This window comes from Notolabrus celidotus, chromosome 10 (assembly GCF_009762535.1).
Source record: "Notolabrus celidotus isolate fNotCel1 chromosome 10, fNotCel1.pri, whole genome shotgun sequence".
NCBI classification, from domain to species: Eukaryota; Metazoa; Chordata; class Actinopteri; order Labriformes; family Labridae; genus Notolabrus; species Notolabrus celidotus.
The window spans coordinates 33266037-33290371 of NC_048281.1; the positions used below are offsets into that span (position 1 = coordinate 33266037).

General features: G+C 39.4%; 2 protein-coding genes and 1 long non-coding RNA gene across 10 annotated transcripts in view; 1 reads left to right on the top strand and 2 right to left on the bottom strand.

Moving 5' to 3' along the window:
• The window catches only part of vtcn1 (V-set domain containing T cell activation inhibitor 1), a 29570-nt gene extending 18992 nt beyond the window's left edge, over positions 1-10578 (bottom strand). For 2 of the 8 annotated variants that reach the window (XM_034693268.1, XM_034693265.1), the window contains exon 1: positions 10396-10578. In XM_034693268.1, coding sequence (XP_034549159.1) covers positions 10396-10421 — 26 coding nt within the window. In that variant the 5' untranslated portion in view covers positions 10422-10578. Of the gene's footprint in view, positions 1-2384; positions 2547-10395 lie in introns of those variants that run through there. The other 6 variants (XM_034693269.1, XM_034693262.1, XM_034693263.1 and 3 more) reach the window with 6 other exon arrangements.
• A 9985-nt stretch (positions 10579-20563) lies between these two features.
• On the bottom strand, positions 20564-23597 carry LOC117819699. Its single transcript, XR_004632604.1, has 3 exons — positions 22714-23597; positions 22526-22558; positions 20564-21853 (listed from the first exon to the last, which is right to left on the bottom strand). It is a non-coding gene; the product is annotated as an uncharacterized LOC117819699 (long non-coding RNA).
• On the top strand, positions 21281-24081 carry LOC117819697. The gene is made up of 2 exons (XM_034693114.1): positions 21281-21899; positions 22733-24081. The coding sequence occupies exons 1-2, from the start codon at positions 21429-21431 to the stop codon at positions 23360-23362; spliced, it is 1101 nt and encodes a 366-aa protein (XP_034549005.1). The 5' UTR covers positions 21281-21428; the 3' UTR covers positions 23363-24081.
• Positions 24082-24335: the final 254 nt, after the last annotated feature.

Sequence of the window (24335 nt, forward strand, 5' to 3'; positions counted from 1 at the left end):
GTGGACTCTTGAGGAACTGCAGTTCCGCATTGGCTTCAATTCTCGTGGCTGGAGGTTCCTGCTTGGAATAACTACAGGCTAATGAGTCCATCACCCTGTGAGCATTCTCCCTGTGCAGCTTTGGTTGTTTCCTACCTGTTGGGGCTTTAACAGGAACAGGACCCTACTGGTGATGACTGGTTGAAATAACTCTCCCACTCCAGGCCCGACTGGGTAGCACCCCTGACAACATCTCCTGATGTTGTGGAACAACATACAGTATATGTGGAGAAATGGAAATAAGAAAAACTGTTATGTGTAAAGTTTTGATAAATGATGATAAGGTCTGTGCACTAAAGTTATCTTATAATACTTGACATATGTAGAGCCAATAGGCTGTACTTTTTGTTGAATGTTTAAATAAACCTTACTTGAAACTTGTTCCTTATATGATGGTATCTGTGATCTGTGGTCAAAATGAGGATCTCTTTACAATCAGTCCACGTGATAAAAGTTTACTTGAAAATCCCCAAATCATTTTTTTTTATTCAGGAAGTGAAAGGAAGAGGCTGGCACAGTGTGGTTTAAAACAAGGCATTGTTCATTTTCCACATCTGGGAGAAACTTTAAAACCTCTCAACTTAGTTTCTAGATGAGAGACCTTCATCTTCAGTGTCGACGGAAGTTCTCTAGAGTCAGGGAAAGAACCGGAGCAACTTTTCAAACACTCAAACCGATATATTTGGTCTGATTTCTGATATCTTCGGCCAGCATGCCTCATCTTATTCATGACTTTCCTCAAAGACTTGTGACAGTTTTCACTCATGCTGTGAGTACGTTCCTGCTGGTGGCCCTCTTCTTCATACTGCAGTACATATTTGGAATAGATTTTGTGTGCTCGTGTACACCGGGTGTACATCGGAATACTGTACTGTTCATCGTTCTGCCTCCTGTGGTTCTTGCCTGGTTCGTTTACATCACTGAGCCCATCCACCAGAGGAGGATTTTGTCAAGATGGTGTTGTCTACGTAGGCGTAGCAGCAGTTTTCTCTGCAGTCCATTAAAATTTATCCTGGACTACATCAGTTTGGGGGTTTTATGGTTCACTGCGGTTCTGTTTGATGGAGACTGGTACCTGTGCCTGCAGACAAACCTGAACAGAAACCATACTGGAATTCCTTGCAGGGAAAATCTGACCTACGAGGAGCGCCTCATTAAAGCTGATTATAAGACTTTATCACTGGTAAGTAACAGGACACAGCACTTTAACATGTAACAGGAATGAATGGGGAAGGAGATATGAAAACACCAAAGTATCTCAGATGCATCAAAAAGTGAAACTTGTCACATTGTATGCATGCCCAGATTTGACATGTACAATCATGCTTAAGTTCCCTTAGCAGGATTCATTGATCATTTAATTTAATAGATTGCAGAGGTTCAGTTAAAAAGAGTTATTTATTATTTGAAACTTTAAAGGAATATGCTTTTCATGGATTTATTGTTATATTCTGCACCACAAGCATCAGTTTTACCTAAAGGGGTGATGTGTTCTCCTTTTTCATGAGTAAAGGTACAAAACAAGGATGCCCTTTAACTCCTTTATTATTTGGATTAGCAATGAAACCCCTAGTCGATATTTAACTACACGTCTTACTGAAGGTTTAAGTAAAAAACCCTCACCTTGACTAGAGCTTGACTAGAACTACAAAATTCTAAAGCTTTATGTTCCTTGAACTTGTAAGTAATCATCTTCTACCTTTGTGTTTGTTTTCCAGGACTACGGCCTCATTGCCCTCTGTTCTTTTGTTATTGTTTGGTCCATTGGTGAAAACATTCACAGCTGTTGTGTCAGAAATAAGACATTCAGCAGAATCTGCTGTTCCAAACTGAAGCCTCTTCCTCACTACAGAGTGGTCTATGAAGATCTTTTGGAAGAGCACGTGAGAAGCCTTTTGAAAGACGAGCTATCAGAAATAGCAAAAAAAAGAGCAGAGGCAATCTGTAAGCCGTTCCTTCAAGAGATCACTCATCATGAGCTGGAACTGAACAACAGTGGAGAAGGAAACAACAGTGACGAAACAGCTTTGGACTCCTGGTGGAGTATTTCAGCCTCTGATTTCCACTCGAAAGACCCTGAGACAGGACGATTCACTAGAATATTTACACGTGGATGGACTGCAATCAGGAGGTGTTTCTCTCATTGACAGCAAAGGAGTAATCTCCTGAACAAATGACAATTGAGATGGAGAATAAACGAGTCATCCTGAGGTGATCTGATTATGTCTCAGTATTTATTATAAAAGACTTTCCTCCCTCTGCAATCTCAAAATGACCTCACAGACTGTTAATCACAAAATGTCTTTAAGCAATGCCAAACAAGTGTTTGTGTTTTTAATACTCACTATGATTGAAACAGCCAGAAACACATCGAATCCAGTCTAGTTGACCGGTCATTAATCAGGACCTCCTCCAAAGACTACAAAGTTATGAAAAACATCCCCTGCAAGGTTCCAGAATAGAAGGAACTGACTCTATCCCTGAGCTGCATTGCATTTTTAACCTTTGGTCGGCCATCTTGATTTTGAGAAATGTCTGATACACTTACCTGATCTGGCCAGTAGGTGGCAGTGACTCACTGAGGTCCACTGAAAGAACTGATGTGAAGTCTTACCATGAGAATCCATGAATTTAGTACTTTTTAAAAACAGTTCCTGAATAATTTACAACTGTAAGTGTGAGTGACTCTGAGGAGAGAAGTGTAAATACATGAGCTGGTGTTATTAATTTGTTGTACTGATCAGAAAAAGAATGCATGTGAAATACCAGTGTTACTTCATCTCCATAAATGTATTCATTTATTTTGATATTTCTGGTTTCTGTTGTAGAGAACGACATTAGGGCGGCTGTGGCCCGGTCAGTCATCTCTCAATCAGAGGGTCCGATGTGTAAATAAAAGTGCAATCATGCTCATAAAAGTCTCCTTGTTAATGCAAGGTTTTCACAATGTCATTACATGTGTTACTGACGGGGCTTTTTTTGTGTACAACTTCTTTTTTGCATTTCCTTGTTTCCATGTAGACTTCTCTTAGTTAGTAATACAGGACAATTAAAGCTGAAGCCATTTCCTGCTTCTTCTTCATCATCTCTTGTCCAGTGTCTATATTGTAATGTTTGCATGAGATTATGAACAAATTCAATATAATCTGTTTGTTATTAGGGCCGAAGCACCAACTAGTGCAGAGACCCTTTGTATTCTTCAGGATTATCCACTCTTCTCTTCCTCACTTAATCCCTAATCTGGTGCATGATTTTTTTAAATTTGTGAAATGTCAACAGGATGTGAGGCAATTTGAAAACAGTAAAAAATTAATTGACACATTTTCAGCTAACTTTCATGAGTCGCTGAAAACGTTTATTTTACGAAAAGCGTAAATCCAATTCACTTGAAATTAGTTTGACAGCAACTGACCAATTCATAGTTTTCATGTGACGTCACACACTTACGGAACGCCCCCCCTGGAGGGCAAAAAGAGGCTTCTTACTGCTATGGGCTGCGGTGAAATGAGCGGACTCTGCTGCTAACTACGTCTTTTAAACACTAAAAAATGCCGGACAGTTGTTTTTCAGTTATATGACGAGGAGACAAGCCCGCTCCTGTTTCTTACAGAGATATTTTATTGTTTTTGAGGTGGGGTTGTACGAGTTTTATGTTGCTAATTATTATAGCCACCGTTTGTGATATGATGGTATATCTTGATTCCCAAAGGTCTAGAGGGACTGTTGTTAAGTCTTGTGACAGCAAGAAGTTTTCTCAGTTCATTGTGTGTTAACTAGGGGTGACCCCAAATAGTCGAATATTGGACGATTGGTTCTAACGAGTCTTAGTCGACTGCCAATCTCATAGTTGAATATTTGCATATGAAACGTGGATCATTCCATTCAAACCATGGGGGTGCTCAATGTCTAATTTTACATTATTTTCCTGTTTCCTGTAAAAATAGTGTCTCATATATCCTATTTTGATATAAATATAAACGTATTTAATGTAATTCTGAGAACAGCTCTTGAAGTGTTAAATCTCCTTAAAGTTGTCATAAAATCTCCCCTGGTAATTAAAGGTGGACTCTCCCATTTAGCAGGACCTGTGGAGCAGACGTACCTCAGCTGGCCTTTAAATCTTTCTACGTTCATGGCAGCTCAAAATGTCAGGAAATAAAACTTCAGTTGATCCTAAAAAATAGTGATGAAGCTGAGGAGCAGCTTCATGAAGAGGGCTGTGAGATCAAGGATTACCGGACCACACAAAAACTGTACGGGGCCAAAAGAACAAGGAGGGATACCCAAAGCTGTCTGAAGCCTCAAAAACAATCCACAGCATCCCATCCACCTCCACACCATCAGAAAAAGACTCAAGCGGACAAAGACGCGATGAAAGACTGTTTTAAAAGGTTCTGTTAAGAGATTTAAAAACCCTTTAGCTGGTTCAGGTTTGATTTTGAACATTATACAAATGTTTAGTCTTAAGTTGGACAAACTACCCTCTGCAGTGCTGCTCTCTGCTGTGTGAACACTGTTTAAATATCTCCTGATTCCTTTCTCTATAGTGGAGCGTTGTTCCATGTTTAACTGATGGTGGCCTTATTTGAGTTTTCTCTCCTTCATCACCTCGTTGTTTTTGTAATATAGATTTAAAAAATCTAAGTTTTATACTTATAATATTCTGTTGACCCTTTTACTTTAAGCTATGAGTCTCTTAATTGTAAAGGGTTATGTGTAATATTGTCATGCGGTTACCATCATGCAGACTTTGGGTCAATAAGGAAAAACCACAAACATTCCACTATTCATCCACTATGGGCAAAATCTGATGAATCAGATTTGACTAAGCAAATCCTTAGTCGGGCTCACCCCTACTGTCTATAGAGCATTACATAGAGCAGTTTTACTACAAAGATGGCAATTATGCTGCATTCCAGACACGTGGGCACCACAGGAAGACTTACTCTTTGAGGTTGTTTTTTCAATCATCCCCATGACGAAAATTCCAGAGGATGAGCGCATCATCTAGAGTTTTTCTTTCGTCTGAGGTCTGGCACAACATGGTATAAAACAGTGGCACTCTGTTTACTTTCCATTTCAGGGAGAAACTTTAAAACCCCTTAACTCAGTTTCTGAATGTGAGACCTTCAGTGTCGACAGGATCTTTCTAGAGTCAGGGAAAGAACTGGAGCAGCTTTTCAAACACTCAAACCGATATATTTGGTCTGATTTCTGATATCTTCGGCCAGCATGCCTCATCTTTTTAATGACTTTCCTCAAAAACTAGTGGCAGTTTTCACTCATGCTGTGAGTACGTTCCTGCTGGTGGCCCTCTTCTTCATACTGCAGTACATATTTGATATGGATTTTGTGTGCTCGTGTACACCGGGTGTACATCGGAATACTGCACTGTTCATCATTTTGCCACCTGTGGTTCTTGCCTGGTTCGTCTCCATCACTGAGCCCATCCACCAGAGGAGGATTTTTTCAGGATGGTGTTGTCTACGTAGGCGTAGCAGCAGTTTTCTCTGCAGTCTATTAAAGTTTATCCAGGACTACATCAGTTTGGGGGTTTTATGGTTCACCGCGGTTCTGTTTGATGGAGACTGGTACCTGTGCCTGCAGACAAACCTGAACAGAAACCATACTGGAATTCCTTGCAGGGAAAGTCTGACCTACGAGGAGCGCCGCATTAAAGCTGGTTATAAGACTTTATCACTGGTAAGTAACAGGACACAGCACTTTAACATGTAACAGGGATGAATGGGAAATAAAGTTGATATTGGAAGGGGAAAATGAAAATACCAAAGTATCTCAGATGTATCAAAAGTGAATCTTTTCACAAGATAAGAAAATCTGGCTCTTTGTATGGGTGCCCAGGATTGTGATCATGCTTAAAGCCTCTGAAAACGTAAAATGGAATACTTAAAATTCATATAGAATATCAAAATGTAATGTGTAATCAAGCTTCAACAAAAATCTGAGTGAAAATAAACATCCACGACTATAAAAAAAAACTCTGTTCATAAACAGCTTATTTTCCAGGTCAGAGCATTTCTCAGGACTGTGTGGGCACAAACGTATTTCTGATTAACACACAAATATTTATTGTTTTATATATATGTAATAGAAATGCACAAATAGACAATATGTTTGTATCTTGTTACATTTATATACAAACTGTTCAGTCTGCATTTATGAACTGTTTGTAATTTGTGAACCTCACTGCATTTGTGTGTAGAATTTTTGAGACTCTCCTGCCGTGGTCAGATTCACAAATACATTTTTTCAGCAGGGCAATGTCTGTGGCCAATCAGATGTCTCCCTCCTATTCAGCCAATCACAGTAGCGTAGATCCGAGGGTATGTTGTAAAGCGATCCCTTTAGCATCGAGTCCGGGACCAAGACATGCCCGAGACCAGAGCTTACCGAGACCAAGACTAGTCGATATCTTGTAATCTCACATTTAGGCAGTTATTTAATAAGGACTATGTTTGATCCTTTGTTACAATGGGTAGCCTGTCTGCTGACATCTCACCCGATTTACAAACGTTTTATCCTCATCTTGTTTCTGTATTATTGATCAGTCTGACGTTCATTTACCTGCATATGAAAAGTGCTATCATTCCTTTAATTTGAACATTATACTACCCATACTGATGTAGTCCAGGATAAACTTTAACAAACTGCAGAGAATATTGCTGCTACGTAGACAACACCATTGTGAAAAAATCCTCCTCTTGTGGATGGGCTCAGTGATGGAGAAGAACCAGGCAAGAACCACAGGAGGCAAAACGATGAACAGTACAGTATTCAGATGTACACCCGGTCTGCACGAGCACACAAAATCCATATTAAATATGTACTGTACAGCAGGAACGTACTCACAGCATGAGTGAAAACTGCCACTAGTTTTTGAGGAAAGTCATGAAAAAGATGAGGCATGCTGGGCGAAGCTATCAGAAATCAGACCAAATATATCGGTTTGAGTGTTTGAAAAGCTGCTCCGGTTCTTTCCCTGACTCTAGAAAGATCCTGTCTACGCTGAAGGTCTCACATTCAGAAACTGAGTTAAGGGGTTTCAAAGTTTCTCCCTGAAATGGAAAGTAAACAGAGTGCCACTGTTTAATACTGTGCTGTGCCAGACCTCAGACGAAAGAAAAGCTCTAGATGATGCGCTCATCCTCTTGAATTTTCATCATGGGAATGATTGAAAAAACAACCTCAAAGAGTAAATCTTCCTGTGGTGCCCACGTGTCTGGAATGCAGCATAACTGCCACCTTTGTAGGGAATAAAACTGCTCTATGTAATGCTCTATAAATAGTGCTCGCTCTGGATGCACTTCCAGTAGATAAACTGTAAATGTAAAGTGCACACAGATGCCCTTTTGTGAAGAAAAATGTAATACAGTGCCCTATTCATAGTTTTCAGTCACGTGACCCCCCCGCAGCAGCCTGGAGGGCAAAAAAGAAAGTAACATGAGGGCTTCCATTCATTCAGACGTATAAAACCATCTCTACCTCCCAAAAGTTCACTTTCAAGCCTCAAAACTAAATATTAGGCTGTGAAAACAGACGTTATTACTAAGCTAGCGTTAGCTGGTCTGCAAGCAGCAAGGGCGTAGGTTTGATTTTTACATTGGTCTGGTGCGATTCATCTGGGCATAATGTTTATGTAAATGAGTTCAGGCTGGGACCATGGTGACATTTGCAAAATTTGGAAGAAATCGGAGATAGTATATAAATGTCAGTACCATGTATTTCCTGGTGGTGGCGCTATGGCTGTAGTAGATAAATGAGCCCATTGGTGTGTTGAGGAATGGACCCTGATCATGTGTATGTAATTTGAAACAGATTGAACACTGTATGACGGAGCTATAAGTATTTCCTGTTTCATTGCAAGCCATCAGTGACCAGACACACCCTTCAACGTCAGGTCACAGTCTGAACTGTGATGCTTCATGAAGGTGTGAAGGCCGTTTCTGAACACATTTGAAATATATAAACACAAAAGAGGATGAGCTATACACAACAAAGTAAGACGTGACTTCTTGTGGCCAGTAGGGGGAGCTATAACATATAGGTGAATATTTGCATATAGAAACGTTCAGGCTGGGGCACTTATCATGCATGACCGCCCTGGTCCTGATCCAACACTGCATAAGAGTGTTATAAAAGTTTTAGGTTTTTGGCAAAACCTCCAACTGTGATCCTCTGCCACACCCACACTCATTGACTTAGTGATTTTTTTTCTGATAATTTTTAATCGTCAATGTGTCTACTTCAAAATGTGCATGGTTGGGACTTGATCGGAGCAAAATTGTAGGAGGGGTTCCCCTACATACGTACCGGCAAATCGCCAAAATCTGGCCTTCACCTAAAATTTGTGCACTTCCTATTGGGTTTAGACCATAGACTGTATAAAATATGGACGTAGTATCCGTGACGTCACCCATCTGTTCCTGAGAGCTGTTTTGAAGCAAATCGACGGCAGCAGCCATATTGGTAATGCGGAACTCAACTAGGCAGAGTGTGACGTAGTGTGAGTCTCTTAGCCAATGGCTGTGTGTTCCCGACCGGGAGTCACGTCAGTCATGTCCTTATTTGGGCAAAACTCATAATCTTAATATCTTCTTAACCGTCACGTTAGAAAAAACATTCACCCCCCCCGTCCAGTGTGGGCCATTAGAGAGATTAGTGTTGTAGGGCCAAGCCGTTCTTTGAACCAGGCTGTAAACATGTTTATTAATGCTGCAAAGATCGTCTTTTTCCCATTCATATCTATGTGGTTTCCGGTGTTTCTGCAGCCAGCCTCAAGAGGATTTTCTATGTATTGCAGTTTATAACACTTCCGCATTGGTTTCATCGTTTGAGACCAGAGTTTGCCGCTTGGTTTAGACCATGACCATAATAGACTTTTTTTTAGTCTTGACATGATAGATATGAAAAAAAATGTCATGCATGTAGATCTTTCCCAGTGGCGGGTCTGATTTTAAAAATAATTTTTAAAAAAAGAATAATCCTTAGGGTTTCAAGTGGGCCTTCAAGAGGGCCACATTATCAGTGCTCGGGCCCTAATAATTGTAAACAGGTAGACAAAGTGTCCTGGTGATCTCTCCCCCCTCCCCTCCAGATCAGCTCACAGAGCTCCGTGATGGAGCGAGCTGATCTCTGATCCTGAGCATAACCTGCCCCAGAGCAGGTTAGGAGTTCAACATGAGTAACCATGGTGATCTACTCAGGTAAAACAGGAACCACCTTCGTAGTACTGAAAATCCAGAGTTAAGCCTGAAGTTACAATAACCGCAAATTCGGCTTCGTAGTAAACCCCTCTGGTGTTACATAAGCTGGTCATATTACCTCAAATTCCGGGTTTGGGATTACATTTATTTAACTGCTCATTTCACTGAAGTTTTAAGCAAACAAGCTTAACTTTATTTCTATTTGACGTGTTAGATCCCACTCTATTTCTAATTTTGATAATAAATGCAATTATATAAAAAAGGTAAAAAAAGAAAGGAAAGAAAGAAGAGCTGCTGGACTGGACGATGGGGGAGCTAACAGCTGGGCTGATATTATTCACTGTTCAAACTGTCTCTTTAAACAGCTTTTAAATTGAGCATTGAAATAATCTGGAGCTTGACTAGAACTACAAAATTCTAAAGCTTTATGTTCCTTGAACTTGTAAGTAATCATCTTCCACCTTTGTGTTTGTTTTCCAGGACTACGGCCTCATTGCCCTCTGTTCTTTTGTTATTGTTTGGTCCATTGGTGAAAACATTCACAGCTGTTGTGTCAGAAATAAGACATTCAGCAGATTCTGCTGTTCCAAACTGAAGCCTCTTCCTCACTACAGAGTGGTCTATGAAGATCTTTTGGAAGAGCATGTGAAAAGCCATTTGAAAGACGAGCTATCAGAAATAGCAAAAGAAAGAGCAAGGAGAATCTGTAGGCCTCTCATTCAAGAGATCATCTATCATGAGCTGAAACCGAACAACAGTGGAGAAGGAAACAACAGTGACGTAACAGCTTTGGACACCTGGTGGAGTATTTCAGCCTCTGATTTCCACTCCAAAAGACCTGCCTCAAGACAATCCACAAGATAATCTTCAAGACAATCCACCTGAGACACAATTTAATACAGAAAGAATTCGAGAGGCAGACAGTCTGGAATTGCTGGAACAAAGGAGAAATCTCCTGGACAATGCTGATTCAAATTAAGAAAATACGTCTTCAGACCGTCTGAATATGTCTTTTGATAATTAATTATGAAAGATTTCCCTCCCTCTGCAATCCAAAAATGACCTCACAGACTGTTAATCACAAAATGTCTTTCAGCAATGCCAAACAAGTGTTTGTGTTTTTAATACTCACTATGATTGAAACAGCCAGAAACACATCGAATCCAGTCTAGTTGACCGGTCATTGATCAGGACCTCCTCCAAAGACTACAAAGTTATGAAAAACATCCCCTGCAAGGTTCCAGAATAGAAGGAACTGACTCTATCCCTGAGCTGCATTGTATTTCTAACCTTTGGTCGGCCATCTTGATTTTGAGAAAAGTCTTATACACTTACCTGATCTGGCCAGTAGGTGGCAGTGACTCACTGAATTCAACTGACTTGAATTTAGTGTCAGCTCCTGAATCATTTACAACTGTACAGATCACTGTTCTTCTTCTGCATGTTCTCTGTTTTAGAGATTTGTATTTCACAGCGTGTTTGCTCTTGATGCTGTTGTTTTGTCATTTGGCATCTTATGTTTTTATTTGCTGTTGCATTTGTCTTGGACTTCTCCATGTGTGTATGTATGTGCATCATTTCTGCCAGTGCAGATTATTTGGGCTGTTATAGATCGGCCACCCTATGAAAGTGTTTAAATTTGTCAAAGTACCTACAATTGTATTTCTTGAAAACTCGTATGTGTTTTGGTTTTGTTAACAGTATTTATCTTTCCACCTGGTGCAGAAAGTCAAGCAAAAATTAAGACTGTGTGATTTCCAATGCGGGGGAGTCTGCAGAGTTCTGGTTGTATTTCACACTGTAATTGTGACTGTGAGTGACTCTGAGGAGAGAAGTGTAAATACATGAGCTGGTATTATATATTTGTTGTACTTATCAGACAAAGAATGCATGTGATATGCCAGTGTTAATTCATCTTCGTAAATGTATTCTGGTTTCTGTTTTTTTTTTTTTTTAAACAATATCTTTATTAACTTTTCTATGTACATTGTGCATTACACCGACGTAAATATTACGTTATCATTTTGTACAATACAAAAGTCATTTTTTGTTAATTTCTCCCAAACAAACAAAACACCCCTTCCCACTCACATTCATCTCTCTCTCAAAGTCTGTTAAACACACAAGACAGTATCTCTATTAAATTCAAAGGTACCTTGAATAAAGTAAAATATACATCCACATATACAAAAATTGAAGTTACACCAGTTCTCAGTGTCTTCACCCTTTTTCTGGGATCTACCACAAGTCCCTATAAGTATCTCATTCTGGGTTTTCAGCCTGTAAAAGCCCTCCTATATCTCCACTTTTAATATAATCATTGAATGGTTTCCCTCATAAACTTCTAATTTGTTTTTCAAGGTGTACATTATTCTCTCCATTGACATACATTGTGCCATATTTCTAATCCAAGCACCGATTGTAGGTGCATCAGTTTTCTTCCATTTAAAGGCCAATGTTCGTTTTGCTTGCAGTATAGCAAAATCAATAAGCTTACATTGCTTGGTTCTCAATTAAGACCAGTCAGATACATGTGTAACAAGATCATCTTGGAGTCTGCTGGAATGTTTGCTGACAAAATAGTACTGGCTTTATTGATCATCTCCCCCCAGAAGTTCCTAACTCTGTCACACTCCCAAATACAATGTATAAAAGTTCCTTGAGCATCGTTACATTTAAAGCAACCGTCAGGTATAGTGCTGTTATATTTATTCAATTTGACCGGGGTTACATAGGTCCGCATTAACCAATTACATTGAAGTAATTTTAAGTATGTGTTAGCTGTTTAGGTCTGAGCCTTCTCACAGGTTATGTTCCAGCAATCAACTGAAATATCCTCCTTCAAGTCTGCCCTCCATGCCTCAAGTTTGTAACATGAAGTTTCCTTTGAGCCCGATGCAAGCAGGTTGTATAATGATGAAATCAAGACACTGATGTTACAATTCTTGGAAACAATTTCTTCTACAGATGACAATGCAGGAAAAAGTAATGATTGGTTTTGCACAGAGGAGATAAAACTTCTTAGTTGCAGGTACTTGAAAAAGTGCTTCCTTGGAATGTTATGCGTTTGAGAAATTTCTTCAAAAGACATAAGCACATTTTCTTTGTAGAGGTCAGATATTTGACTTATTCCTTTCTTTGTCCATAGCTGAAATCCAGCATCAAGCTTGCCTGGCTTAAACAAAACGTTACCCTAAATTGGAATGAATTGAGACAAGGAATTGGGTGTATTCATGTGTTTCTTTACCTCATACCTATATTAACCATATTCAACACAATGGGGTGGGCAGTATGTTCTCTTAGGTATTTGAGCCCAGCTGAGTATAAATACAGATGTAGTGGTATCCATACTGAGCATGACTCAATGTCCATCCATGACGGAGGATCTCTGTTAGTAAAATAGAACATTATAGTTCTCAGTTGTGCGGCCAGATAATACCAATGAAGGTTTGGACACTTCACCCCCCCTGTGTCAAAAGAAAGATACAACAAAGACAGGCGAACTCTAGAACATTTCTTACACCATAGCAATTCCATCTGGTGGTGCCAAAGGGATATTTTGAAAAGGTATAAGAATTCAGGTAGTATGATCATTTTTAGTGTGTTTATTCTTCCTATCATAGAGATAGGCAACCATCTTTCTATAAATTACCATAGCTATGCAGATGACACACACATTTACATCACCATATCACCGGGGGATTATAGTCCCATACAAACACTGAGTAAATGCATTGAACAAATCAATGACTGGACGAGCCAGAACTTTCTTCAGTTAAACAAAAAAAAAACTGAAATGATTGTTTTTGGAGGAAGAAAGGTTAAAGGTTACTGCTCAGCTCCAATCTGCAACGATGAAATGTTCAAACCAAGCCAGAAACCTCGGTGTAGTCATAGACTCAGACCTTAATTTCAGCAGCCACATTAAGAGAATTACAAAGTCAGCCTACTATCACCTTAAGAATATATCAAGGATTAAAGGACTTATGTCTCAGCAGGATGCAGAAGAACTCCTCCATGCATTTATCTTTAGCAGACTAGACTACTGTAACGGGGTCTCTACAGGACTCCCTAAAAAGTCCATCAGACGGCTGCAGCTCATACAGAATGCTGCTGCTCGAGTCCTAACAAGGACCAAAAAAGTAGACCACATCACTCCAGTTCTTAGATCTCTACACTGGCTTCCTGTCTGTCAGAGAATAGACTTTAAAATCCTGCTGATGGTTTATAAAGCTCTGTATGGTTTAGGCTGATCTGCTGCTCCTTTATGAACCATCTGGACCTCTGAGGTCATCAGGTACTGGTCTGCTTTCAGTCCCTATAGTCAGAACGAAACATGGTGAAGCAGCGTTTAGTCATTATGCACCACATATCTGGAACACACTCCCTGAAAGCTGTAGGTCTGCTCCAACTCTCACCTCTTTTAAATCAAAGACTAAGATCTTTTTATTTGACACTGCCTTCCTATCTTAGCTCATTTTATCTCACTTAATTTTATTTTTAACATATTTCTAATGTTCCTTTTCTTTTCTGTTTTATTTTATTTTTCATTTTAATTATGTTCTTTTATGCCTGTCTGAATGTCTCCAATGCTTTTAATGTTTTAATGTAAAGCACATTGAGTTGCCCTCGTGTATGAAATGCACTATACAAATAAAGCTGCCTTGCCTTGCCTATTGATTTAAATATTGAATCCATTATAGGTTTGTAGTCTATTGACGCTATTTTTTCTAAAGTAGGTATTATTTTAATGCCCAAGTAAGTAAAGTTACTTGAGACCTTAAAAGTAAACATCTGTTGGTCAACACCTTGTTTCTCACTTTCATTCAACAACAGAAGTGATGATTTTAATGCATTTATCTTAGAACCAGATATTTTACCAAACTGGCCAATCAAATCTAACAATATTGGGATAGATGTGTCTACTTTTTTTAGAAACAAAATTATTTTGTCTGTCAAAAGAGCTATTCTATGATTCCTGTTACCAATTTTAATCCCTTGTAGTTGTCTGTCAGCTCTAATTGCTATTGCTAATGGTTCAATAGCTAAAATAAAAAGAAGCAGTGATAAAGGTGAACCTTGGGGGCAACCTCTTATATAGTCTTGTTTGTTAATACCTCAGCAGTAGGGTTGAGATGTAGCAATTTAATCCAATTCAAGAAAGTGTCTTCAAACCCAAACCGAGCATTAACATCAAAAAGATAAGTCCATGTAATCCTATCGAAGGCCTTCTCTGCATCTAGCGAGAGAAGAGCCGTATCCCTTTCACCCTTTTGGTTATACAGAATATTAAGAACACGCCGTACATTATGGAATCCCTGCCTCCCCTTTATGAATCCATTTTAATAGGGCACCATTTATTTTGACAAAAAGGCATCTGTGTGCACTTTATTTACAATTTATCTACTGGAAGAGCATCCAGAGGGAGCACTGTTTATAGAGCATTAAATAGAGCAGTTTTATTCATTACAAAGGTAGCAATTATGCTGCATTCTTTGGACAGATGGGCACCACAGGAAGAGTTTTGGTTTGTATGATCTGTGGTGAGATAAGGTTGTTCATTTTCAATCATCACTGTGACAAAGGTTCAACAGGATGTGGGTATCATGTACATTTTTTCTTTCGTCTGAGGGCTTGAACAGCATGGTTTAACAGTGGCACCCTGTTTCCTTTCCATTTCCGTGTGAAACTTTGAAACCTCTTAACTCAGTTTCTTGATGAGAGACCTTCATCTTCAGTGTAGACAAGATCTTTCTAGAGTCAGAGAAAGAACCGGAGCAGCTTTTCAAACACTCCAACAGATATATTTGGTCTGATTTCTGATATCTTCAGCCAAAATGCCTCCACATCCACAAGATCATCCCCGGGACAATCCTCAGGAAAATCCACAAGACTATCCTCAAGTGATCCACAAAACATACATTGCTCAGCAATGCCAAACAAGTGTTTGTGTTTTTAATACTCACTATTATTGAAACATAGACAGAAACAGATAACATACCATAACATCCAGTCTATTGTACAGGCGATTGATCAGGACCTTCTCCAAAGCCTTGTTAATGATTAAAGTTACAAAACATCCCTGTGAGGTCTTTCCAGAATAGAAGGAACTGACTCTATCTCTGAGCTGCATTGCATTTCTAACCTTTGGTTGGCCATCTTGATTTTGAGAAAAGTCTGATACACTTACCTGATCTGGCCAGTAAGTTGCAGTGACTCACTGAATTCAACTGACTTGAATTTAGTGTCAGCTCCTGAATCATTTACAACTGTACAGATCACTGTTCTTCTTCTGCATGTTCTCTGTTTTAGAGATTTGTATTTCACAGCATGTTTGCTCTTGATGCTGTTGTTTTGTCATTTGGCATCTTATGTTTTTATTTGCTGTTGCATTTGTCTTGGACTCCTGCATGTGTGTATGTATGTGCATCATTTCTGCCAGTGCAGATCATTTGTATCCCTGTCACCCTTTTGGTTATACAGAATATTAAGAACACGCCGTACATTATGGAATCCCTGCCTCCCCTTTATGAATCCATTTTAATAGGGCACCATTTATGTTGACAAAAAGGCATCTGTGTGCACTTTATTTACAATTTACCTACTGGAAGAGCATCCAGAGGGAGCACTGTTTACAGAGCATTAAATAGAGCAGTTTTATTCCCTACAAAGGTAGCAATTATGCTGTATTCTTTGGACAGATGGGCACCACAGGAAGAGTTTTGGTTTGTATGATCTGTGGTGAGATAAGGTTGTTCATTTTCAATCATCCCTGTGACAAAGGTTCAACAGGATGTGGGTATCATGTACATTTTTTCTTTCGTCTGAGGGCTTGAACAGCATGGTTTAACAGTGGCACCCTGGTTCCTTTCCATTTCCGTGTGAAACTTTGAAACCTCTTAACTCAGTTTCTTGATGAGAGACCTTCATCTTCAGTGTAGACAAGATCTTTCTAGAGTCAGAGAAAGAACCGGAGCAGCTTTTCAAACACTCCAACCGATATATTTGGTCTGATTTCTGATATCTTTGGCCAAAATGCCTCATTCTATTCATGACTTTCCTCCAAGTCTTGTGGCAGTTTTCACTCGTGCTGTGAGTACGATCGTGCTGGTGGCCCTCTTCTTCATACTGCAGTACATATTTGATATGGATTTTGTGTGCTCGTGCACACCAGGTGTACATCTGAATACTGTCCTGTTCATCGTTTTGCCTTCTGTGGTTCTTGCCGGGTTGGTCTACATCACTGAGCCCATCCACCGGAGGAGGATTTTTCCAGGATGGTGTTGTCGACGTAGGCGTAGCAGCAGTTGTCTCTGCAGTCTGTTAAAATTTATCCTGGACTACATCAGTATGGGGGTTTTATGGTTCACCACAGTTCTGTTTGATGGAGACTGGTACCTGTGCCTGCAGACAAACCTGAACGCCTCTCAAACTGGAATTCCTTGCAGGGAAAATCTGACCTACGAGGAGCGCCTCATTAAAGCTGATTATAAGACTTCATCACTGGTAAGTAACAGGACACAGCACTTAAACATGCAACAGGAATGAATGGGGAAGGAGATATGAAAACACCGAAGTATCTCAGATGCATCAAAAAGTAAAAATTGTGACAAGAAAATACAATCTGGCTCTTTGTTTGCGAGCCCAGATTTGACATGTACAATCATGCTCAAGTTCCCTTAGCAGGATTAATGGATCATTTAATTTAACAAATTGCAGAGGTTCAGTTAAAAATAGTTATTCGTTATTTGAAATTTTAAAGGAATATGCTTTTGATGGATGTATTGTTATATTCTGTACCACAAGCATCAGTTTTACCTAAAGGGCTGATGTGTTCTCCTTTTTCGTGAGTAAAGGATCTGTCATGGTTTGGTTAGTTTAGTTTTTTCCTTGTGTTTCATGCCTTGGTTTCTCCCCGTGTTTATCTGTATTAGTGATCCTTTGTCTCTCTTGTGTGTTTAGTGATCCATGTCTCTTGTTTTGTTTTCTTTGTCTAGTTTTGTGTTTATTGTTTTATTTTGTAGTTCTGAATCGATGTTTCCTGTTTAGTTTTACTTCATGTCCTTGTGTGTTTCCGTCCTTTTGTGATTCCCCTCATTAGTTTCCCCTGTGTCCTGTGTTCCACAACTGTGTTGATAACTCTGTGTTTAGTTCCTCTGTTCCCCCTGTGCATTGTTGGATCATTGTTTGTCTTCCCTGTGTTCTTAGTCCTCTTGTTTTTCTGTGGATCTATTAAAGTAAATTTTAGTTTGTCTGTCTCAGTTTTTGTTATTAAATAATTTTTATTTTAAAATTTGAACTTGGGTCCTCCTTTAAGTTAACCCCAATTTTACAGGTACAAAACAAGGATGCCCTTTAACTCCTTTATTATTTGGATTAGCAATGAAACATTTAGCAGAGATGATCAGATGCAGCAGCACAGTTATTTGTATTCAAACTGAAGGAAAAACAAGTTTTTTTGTGAACAGATAACATCCTTTTAGTTTTTTACTCATCAAAATAAAGAGTTTGGGGTATTTTCTGGATAAAAAGTCAATAAGAAGAAATCACTGGCTCTACCTCGAGGGACTTTGAATTGTTTAAATGTATCATCCTGTATTCCTTTTAAATTAGATGGATTGAGGTTTGGAAATTATTTAACTGCATTTCTTACTGAAGGTTTAAGTAAAAAAAACCTCACCTTACTTTTATTTGACGACTCTTTAAACAGCTTTTAAATTGAGCATTGAAATAATCTGGAGCTTGACTAGAATTACAAAATTCTTAATTCTTGATGTTCCTTGAACTTGTAAGTAATCATCTTCCACCTTTGTGTTTGTTTTCCAGGACTACGGCCTTTTTGCCATCTGTTCCTTTGTTATCGTTTGGTCCATTGGTGAAAACATTCACAGCTGTTGTGTCAGAAATAAGACATGCAGTGAAAGCTGCTGTTCCAAACTGAAGCCTCTTCCTCACTACAGAGTGGTCTATGAAGATCTTTTGGAAGAGCACGTGAAAAGCCATTTGAAAGACGAGCTATCAGAAATAGCAAAAGAAAGAGCAAGGAGAATCTGTAGGCCTCTCCTTCAAGAGATCACTCATCATGAGCTGGAACTGAACAACAGTGGAGAAGGAAACAACGGTGACGTAACAGCTTTGGACTCCTGGTGGAGTATTTCAGCCTCTAATTTCCACTCAAAAGACCCTGAGACAGGACGATTCACTAGAATATTTACACGTGGATGGACTGCAATCAGGAGGTGTTTCTCTCACTGACCGCAAAGGAGTAATCTCCTGAACAAATGACAATTGAGATGGAGAATAAACGAGTCATCCTGAGGTGATCTGATTATGTCTCAGTATTAATTATGAAAGATTTTCCTCCCTCTGCAATCTCAAAATGACCTCACAGACTGTTAATCACAAAATGTCTTTCAGCAATGCCAAACAAGTGTTTGTGTTTTTAATACTCACTATGATTGAAACAGCCAGAAACACATCGAATCCAGTCTAGTTGACCGGTCATTGATCAGGACCTCCTCCAAAGACTACAAAGTTATGAAAAACATCCCCTGCAAGGTTCCAGAATAGAAGGAACTGACTCTATCCCTGAGCTGCATTGTATTTCTAACCTTTGGTCGGCCATCTTGATTTTGAGAAAAGTCTTATACACTTACCTGATCTGGCCAGTAGGTGGCAGTGACTCACTGAATTCAACTGACTTGAATTTAGTGTCAGCTCCTGAATCATTTACAACTGTACAGATCACTGTTCTTCTTCTGCATGTTCTCTGTTTTAGAGATTTGTATTTCACAGCATGTTTGCTCTTGATGCTGTTGTTTTGTCATTTGGCATCTTATGTTTTTATTTGCTGTTGCATTTATCTTGGACTTCTCCATGTGTGTATGTATGTGCATCATTTCTGCCAGTGCAGATGATTTGGGCTGTTATAGATCGGCCACCCTATGAAAGTGTTTACATTTGTCAAAGTACCTACAATTGTATTTCTTGAAAACTTGTATGTGTTTTGGTTTTGTTAACAGTATTTATCTTTCCACCTGGTGCAGAAAGTCAAGCAAAAATTAAGGCTGTGTGATTTCCAATGCATGGGAGTTTGCAGAGTTCTGACGAGGGACTTCCACCAGATCCGTGTCCGGTCCGTCTCTGATCTCCTGTGGTCAGGCTCCGTGCTTTCTTGTTCGTCAACACCCACCGGTTATGTTGAGCAGGACTGCCGGACAGCTGGAGTCATGAGACCGAGGTTCCTGCTCCTCCATGTTGTCTTTCTGGTCCTCTGAAAACCTCTGACCTGTTGACTCCAGGCCTGGCTCCGCTCATCATGACTTTGGTTTGTTGTTGTAGTTAAGTGAAATACGATCTGGTGATAACACAGAGTGTTTTATTCTGAAAATTAACCGGATGTTTTCATTTGGTTTTGGTGAAACGTGACTTCCTGTCCCGCTACATCTGCTCTGTTGAGATTGATGCGTCGTGCTCCGGCATCCGGTACAAATGTGTATCTGATCCGGATCCAGTGGAAGTTAACACATTGACTAGAATAGAAACCTGTCAGATCTTGTGCTGTGACGGATCGGAGACGGACCGGACACGGATCTGGTGGAATTTGGTCGTACAGAGAGAAGTGTAAATTCATGAGGTGGTATTATTAATTTGTTGTACTTCATCTTCATGAATGTATTCTGGTTTCTGAGAATGATTGGGGCGGCTGTGGCTCAGTGGTAGAGTCAGTCATCTCTCATTAAGAAGGTCCGGGGTAAGACACTTAACCCCAAACTGCCCCCTGTGCTGTGCCATCCATGTGTAAATAGAAGCACAATCATGCCTAGAACCGTATTCTTGTTAATGCAAAGTTTTCACAATCAAATAAATGATTTGAATAAAACATGCTTTTTCCATTTCTTTGTTTCCATGTAGACTTCTCTTAGTAAGTAATACAGGACAATTAAAGCTGAAGCCATTTCCTGCTTCCTCTTCTTCTTCTTCTTCTCTTGTCCAGTGTCTATAATGTAATGTTTGCATGAGATTATGAACAAATTCAATATAATCTGTGTTATCTGATGTTGTTTTAGCAAAATCTTCCAGAGAGAAATGTGCCATTTATCAGAGCCAGTTCTTTCTAACTCAGGCAGTTATCACTCAACAAATCTCAGAGTGATCTCTAAGTTGATCTGGACTCTTTACATCTAAAAAAAGATGAGCAGAAAACAGACTGTGATATCTTTAGTAAAGGGAAGTTACAGTGTGCTCTGTCAGTGACCCAAACAGCTGTCATTGCGACATAATACACTGCACATGAAGCGTAGGTATACAGGGCTGTTTTATTGTTGAGTAGAAACAGTGTTAAAGGCAAAGGGTGTGTAATGTCACAATGAAGCAGTGAAGATATCCATGAATTAAGCGTACACTTCATCTGAAAGGCAGTTCTACATGAAGGACTGTGTTTAATCACTAAAGTTGGTGTTTCTCCTGACCTTGACCCGACTCCAGCCAGCTTCTCCAAACCAAGACCATGCTGACTGTGACCTTCTGTGCATGGTGAACTTATTATTCACAAGTATCTCAAACATCTCTGCTTCATAAAAACCCAAACTGTCCCTTTGACTTGCAGTATTCAATGGGGCACTTGTGCAAAAAATAAATAAATATGTTTTTAAGGGCTTCAGTTTTCCAGCTCCCTTTGGCAATCTGTGTAATATATGGTAGTTGCATAAGCCTGGTTCTGGCATTAGTATTACACTTGAGTCAAAAAACTTGAATAACAACCAAAAATAAAATGAGGTCAACTGACCAATAGGGTACTGTATGACATTTTTATTCACAAAAGGGAATCTGTGTGCACTTTATTTACAGTGTATCTACTGGAAGTGCATCCAGAGGTCACACTGTTTACAGAGCATTACACAGAGCATTTAATAAAGTATTGTTCACGACAAAGGTGACGAAGGTTCAACAGGATGTGGGTTTGCATAATGTGGTTTAACAGTCGCACTCTGTTTAAGTTCCATTTCCGGGGGAAACTTTGAAACCTCTTAACTCAGTTTCTTGATGAGAGACCTTCATCTCCTGTGTAGACAGGATCTTTTTAAAGTCAGAGAAAGAACTGGAGCAGCTTTTCAAACACTCCAACAGATATATTTGGTTTGATTTCTGATATCTTCGGCCAACATGCCTCGTCTCATTAGTGGTTTCCCTCAAATACCCAGGACACTTTTCACTCATCCTGTGAGTACGTTCCTGCTGGTGGCCCTCCTCTTCATACTGCAGTACATATTAGAAAGGGATTTTGTGTGCTCGTGCAGACCAGGTGTACATCGGAATGATGTCCTGTTCATCATTTTTCCTCCTGGGATTCTTGCCTGGTTCGTTTACATCACTGAGCCCATCCACCAGATGAGGATTTTTCCAGGATGGTGTTGTCTACGTAGGCGTAGCAGCAATTCTCTCTGCATTCTGTTAAAGTTTTTCCTGGACTACATCAGTTTGGGGGTTTCATGGTTCACCGTGATTCTGTTTGATGGAGACTGGTACCTGTGCCTGAAGACAAACCTGAACGCCTCTCAAACTGGAATTCCTTGCAAGGAGAGTCTGACCTACGAGGAGCGCCTCATTAAAGCTGGTTATAAGACTGAATCACTGGTAAGTAACAGGACACAGCACTTTAACATACAACAGGGATGAATGGGAAATAAAGTTGATATTGGAAGAAGATATGAAAACACCAAAGTATCTCAGATGCATCAAAAAGTGAAACAAGAAAAGAAAAGTCTCTTTGTGTGCGTGCCTAGATTTGTGATCATGCTTAAGTTCCTTAAGTAGGATTAATGAAACATGAAATGTGAAAGATTGCAGAGGTTAAGTTCAAATGATTTTAAAAGTCAGACTTCTGACTTAAGAGTCATTTTCTTATTTTTATGGCTCAAGCTCCATAAAACATATATTTTTCTCAGTGGCCCTTATCGTCTTCTATTAGCTAATCAGTGAGTTTGGGTGTTTTCTGGATATAAAGTCAAATCACTGGCTCTACCTCGAGGGAATCTGAGTTGTTCTGATTCATCATCATTTCTCCCTTTTCAACTGGATATATGTATTTATAGATAAATGGATAGACTGAAGGCAGATGGACAGACCAATGGAGGGATGGATCCCAAACTGGAAAATTGTGGTGTTACATTAGCTGGTTATACCTCAAATTCCAGATTTGGGATAATATTTATTTAACTTCCTATTTCACTGCAGTATGAAGTAAGCAACCTTCATCTTACCTCTATTTGATGTGTTAGATCCCACCTCTAACTCTGATAATGATGTAAACATAAACAAGGTAAAAAAAAAATGAAGGAAGGAAAGAAAAGATGTTGGATTCTGAGCTGATATTATTCACTGTTCAAAACAGTTCTTAAAAAGAGCATTTAAATTGTGAATTGAAATAATCTGGAGTTTGATCTTCTACCTTTGTGATTGTTTTCCAGGTCTACGGCCTCATCGCCATCTTCTGTTTTGTTCTTGTTTTGTTCATTGGTGAAAACATTCACAGCTGTTGTGTCAGAAATGAGACATGCTGTGGAAGCTGCCGTTCCAAACTGAAGCCTCCTCCTCACTACAGAGTGGTCTATGAAGATCTTTTGGAAGAGCACGTGAGAAGCCATTTGAAAGACGAGCTATCAGAAATCGCAAAAAAAAGAGCAAAGGCAATCTGTGAGCCTCTCCTTCAAGAGATCACTCTCCATGAGCTGGAACCGAACAACAGTGGAGAAGGAAACAACGGTGACGTAAAAGCTTTGGACACCTGGTGGAGTATTTCAGCCTCTGATTTCCACTCCAAATACCTGCCTCAAGACAATCCACAAGACCATCCACAAGACAATCCACAAGACCATCCTCTAGACCAACCACAAGGCCATCCTCAAGACAATCCACCTGAGAGACAACGTAATACAAGAAGAACTGGAGAGGCAGACAGTCAGGAATCGCTGGATCAAAAGAGAGATCTCCTGGACAATGCTGATTTAAATGAAGAAAATACGTCTTCAGACGATCTGAATATACTTAATGATTCATTAATTATGAAATATTTTCCTCCCTCTGCAATCTCAAAATGACCTCACAGACTGTTAATCACAAAATGTTTTTCAGCAATACCAAACAAGTGTTTGTGTTTTTAATACTCACTATAATTGAAACAGACAGAAACACATCACATCCAGTCTATTGTACAGGTGATTGATCAGGACCTTCTCCAAAGACTTGTTAATGTTTAAAGTTACAAAACATCCCTGTGAGGTCTTTCTAGAATAGAAGGAACTGACTCTGTCCCTGAGCTGCATTGCATTTCTAAATTTTGGTCGGCCATCTTGATTTTGAGAAATGTCTTGTACACTTACCTTATCTGGCCAGTAGGTGGCAGTGACTCACTGAGGTCCACTGAAAGAACTGATGTGAAGTCTTACCATCAGAATCCATGAATTTAGTACTTTTTAAAAACAGTTCCTGAATAATTTACAACTGTAAGTGTGAGTGACTCTGAGGAGAGAAGTGTAAATACATGAGCTGGTGTTATTAATTTGTTGTACTGATCAGAAAAAGAATGCATGTGAAATACCAGTGTTACTTCATCTTCATAAATGTATTCATTTATTTTGATATTTCTGGTTTCTGTTGTAGAGAATGACATTAGGGCGGCTGTGGCCCGGTCAGTCATCTCTCAATCATTTTTTGTGTATACATATTTTTTTGCATTTCCTTGTTTCCATGTAGACTTCTCTTAGTTAGTAATACAGGACAATTAAAGCTGAAGCCATTTCCTGCTTCTTCTTCATCATCTCTTGTCCAGTGTCTATAATGTAATGTTTGCATGAGATTATGAACAAATTCAATATAATCTGTGTTATCTGATGTTATTTTAGCAAAATCATCCAAAGAGAAATGTGCCATTTATCAGAGCCAGTTCTTTCTAACTCAGGCAGTTATCACTTAACAAATCTCAGAGTGAACTCTAAGTTGATCTGGACTCTTTACGTCTAAAAAAAGATGAGCAGAAAACAGACTGTGATATCTTTAGTAAAGGGAAGTTAC

What these genes read in the sequence shown, in the direction of transcription:
- LOC117819697 (XM_034693114.1), top strand. Translation starts at nt 21,429, where the DNA reads ATGCCTCGTCTCATTAGTGGTTTCCCTCAAATACCCAGGACACTTTTC. An exon ending in GTTATAAGACTGAATCACTG is followed by an intron (nt 21,900 to 22,732) that starts GTAAGTAACAGG and finishes ATTGTTTTCCAG; the next exon opens with GTCTACGGCCTCATCGCCAT.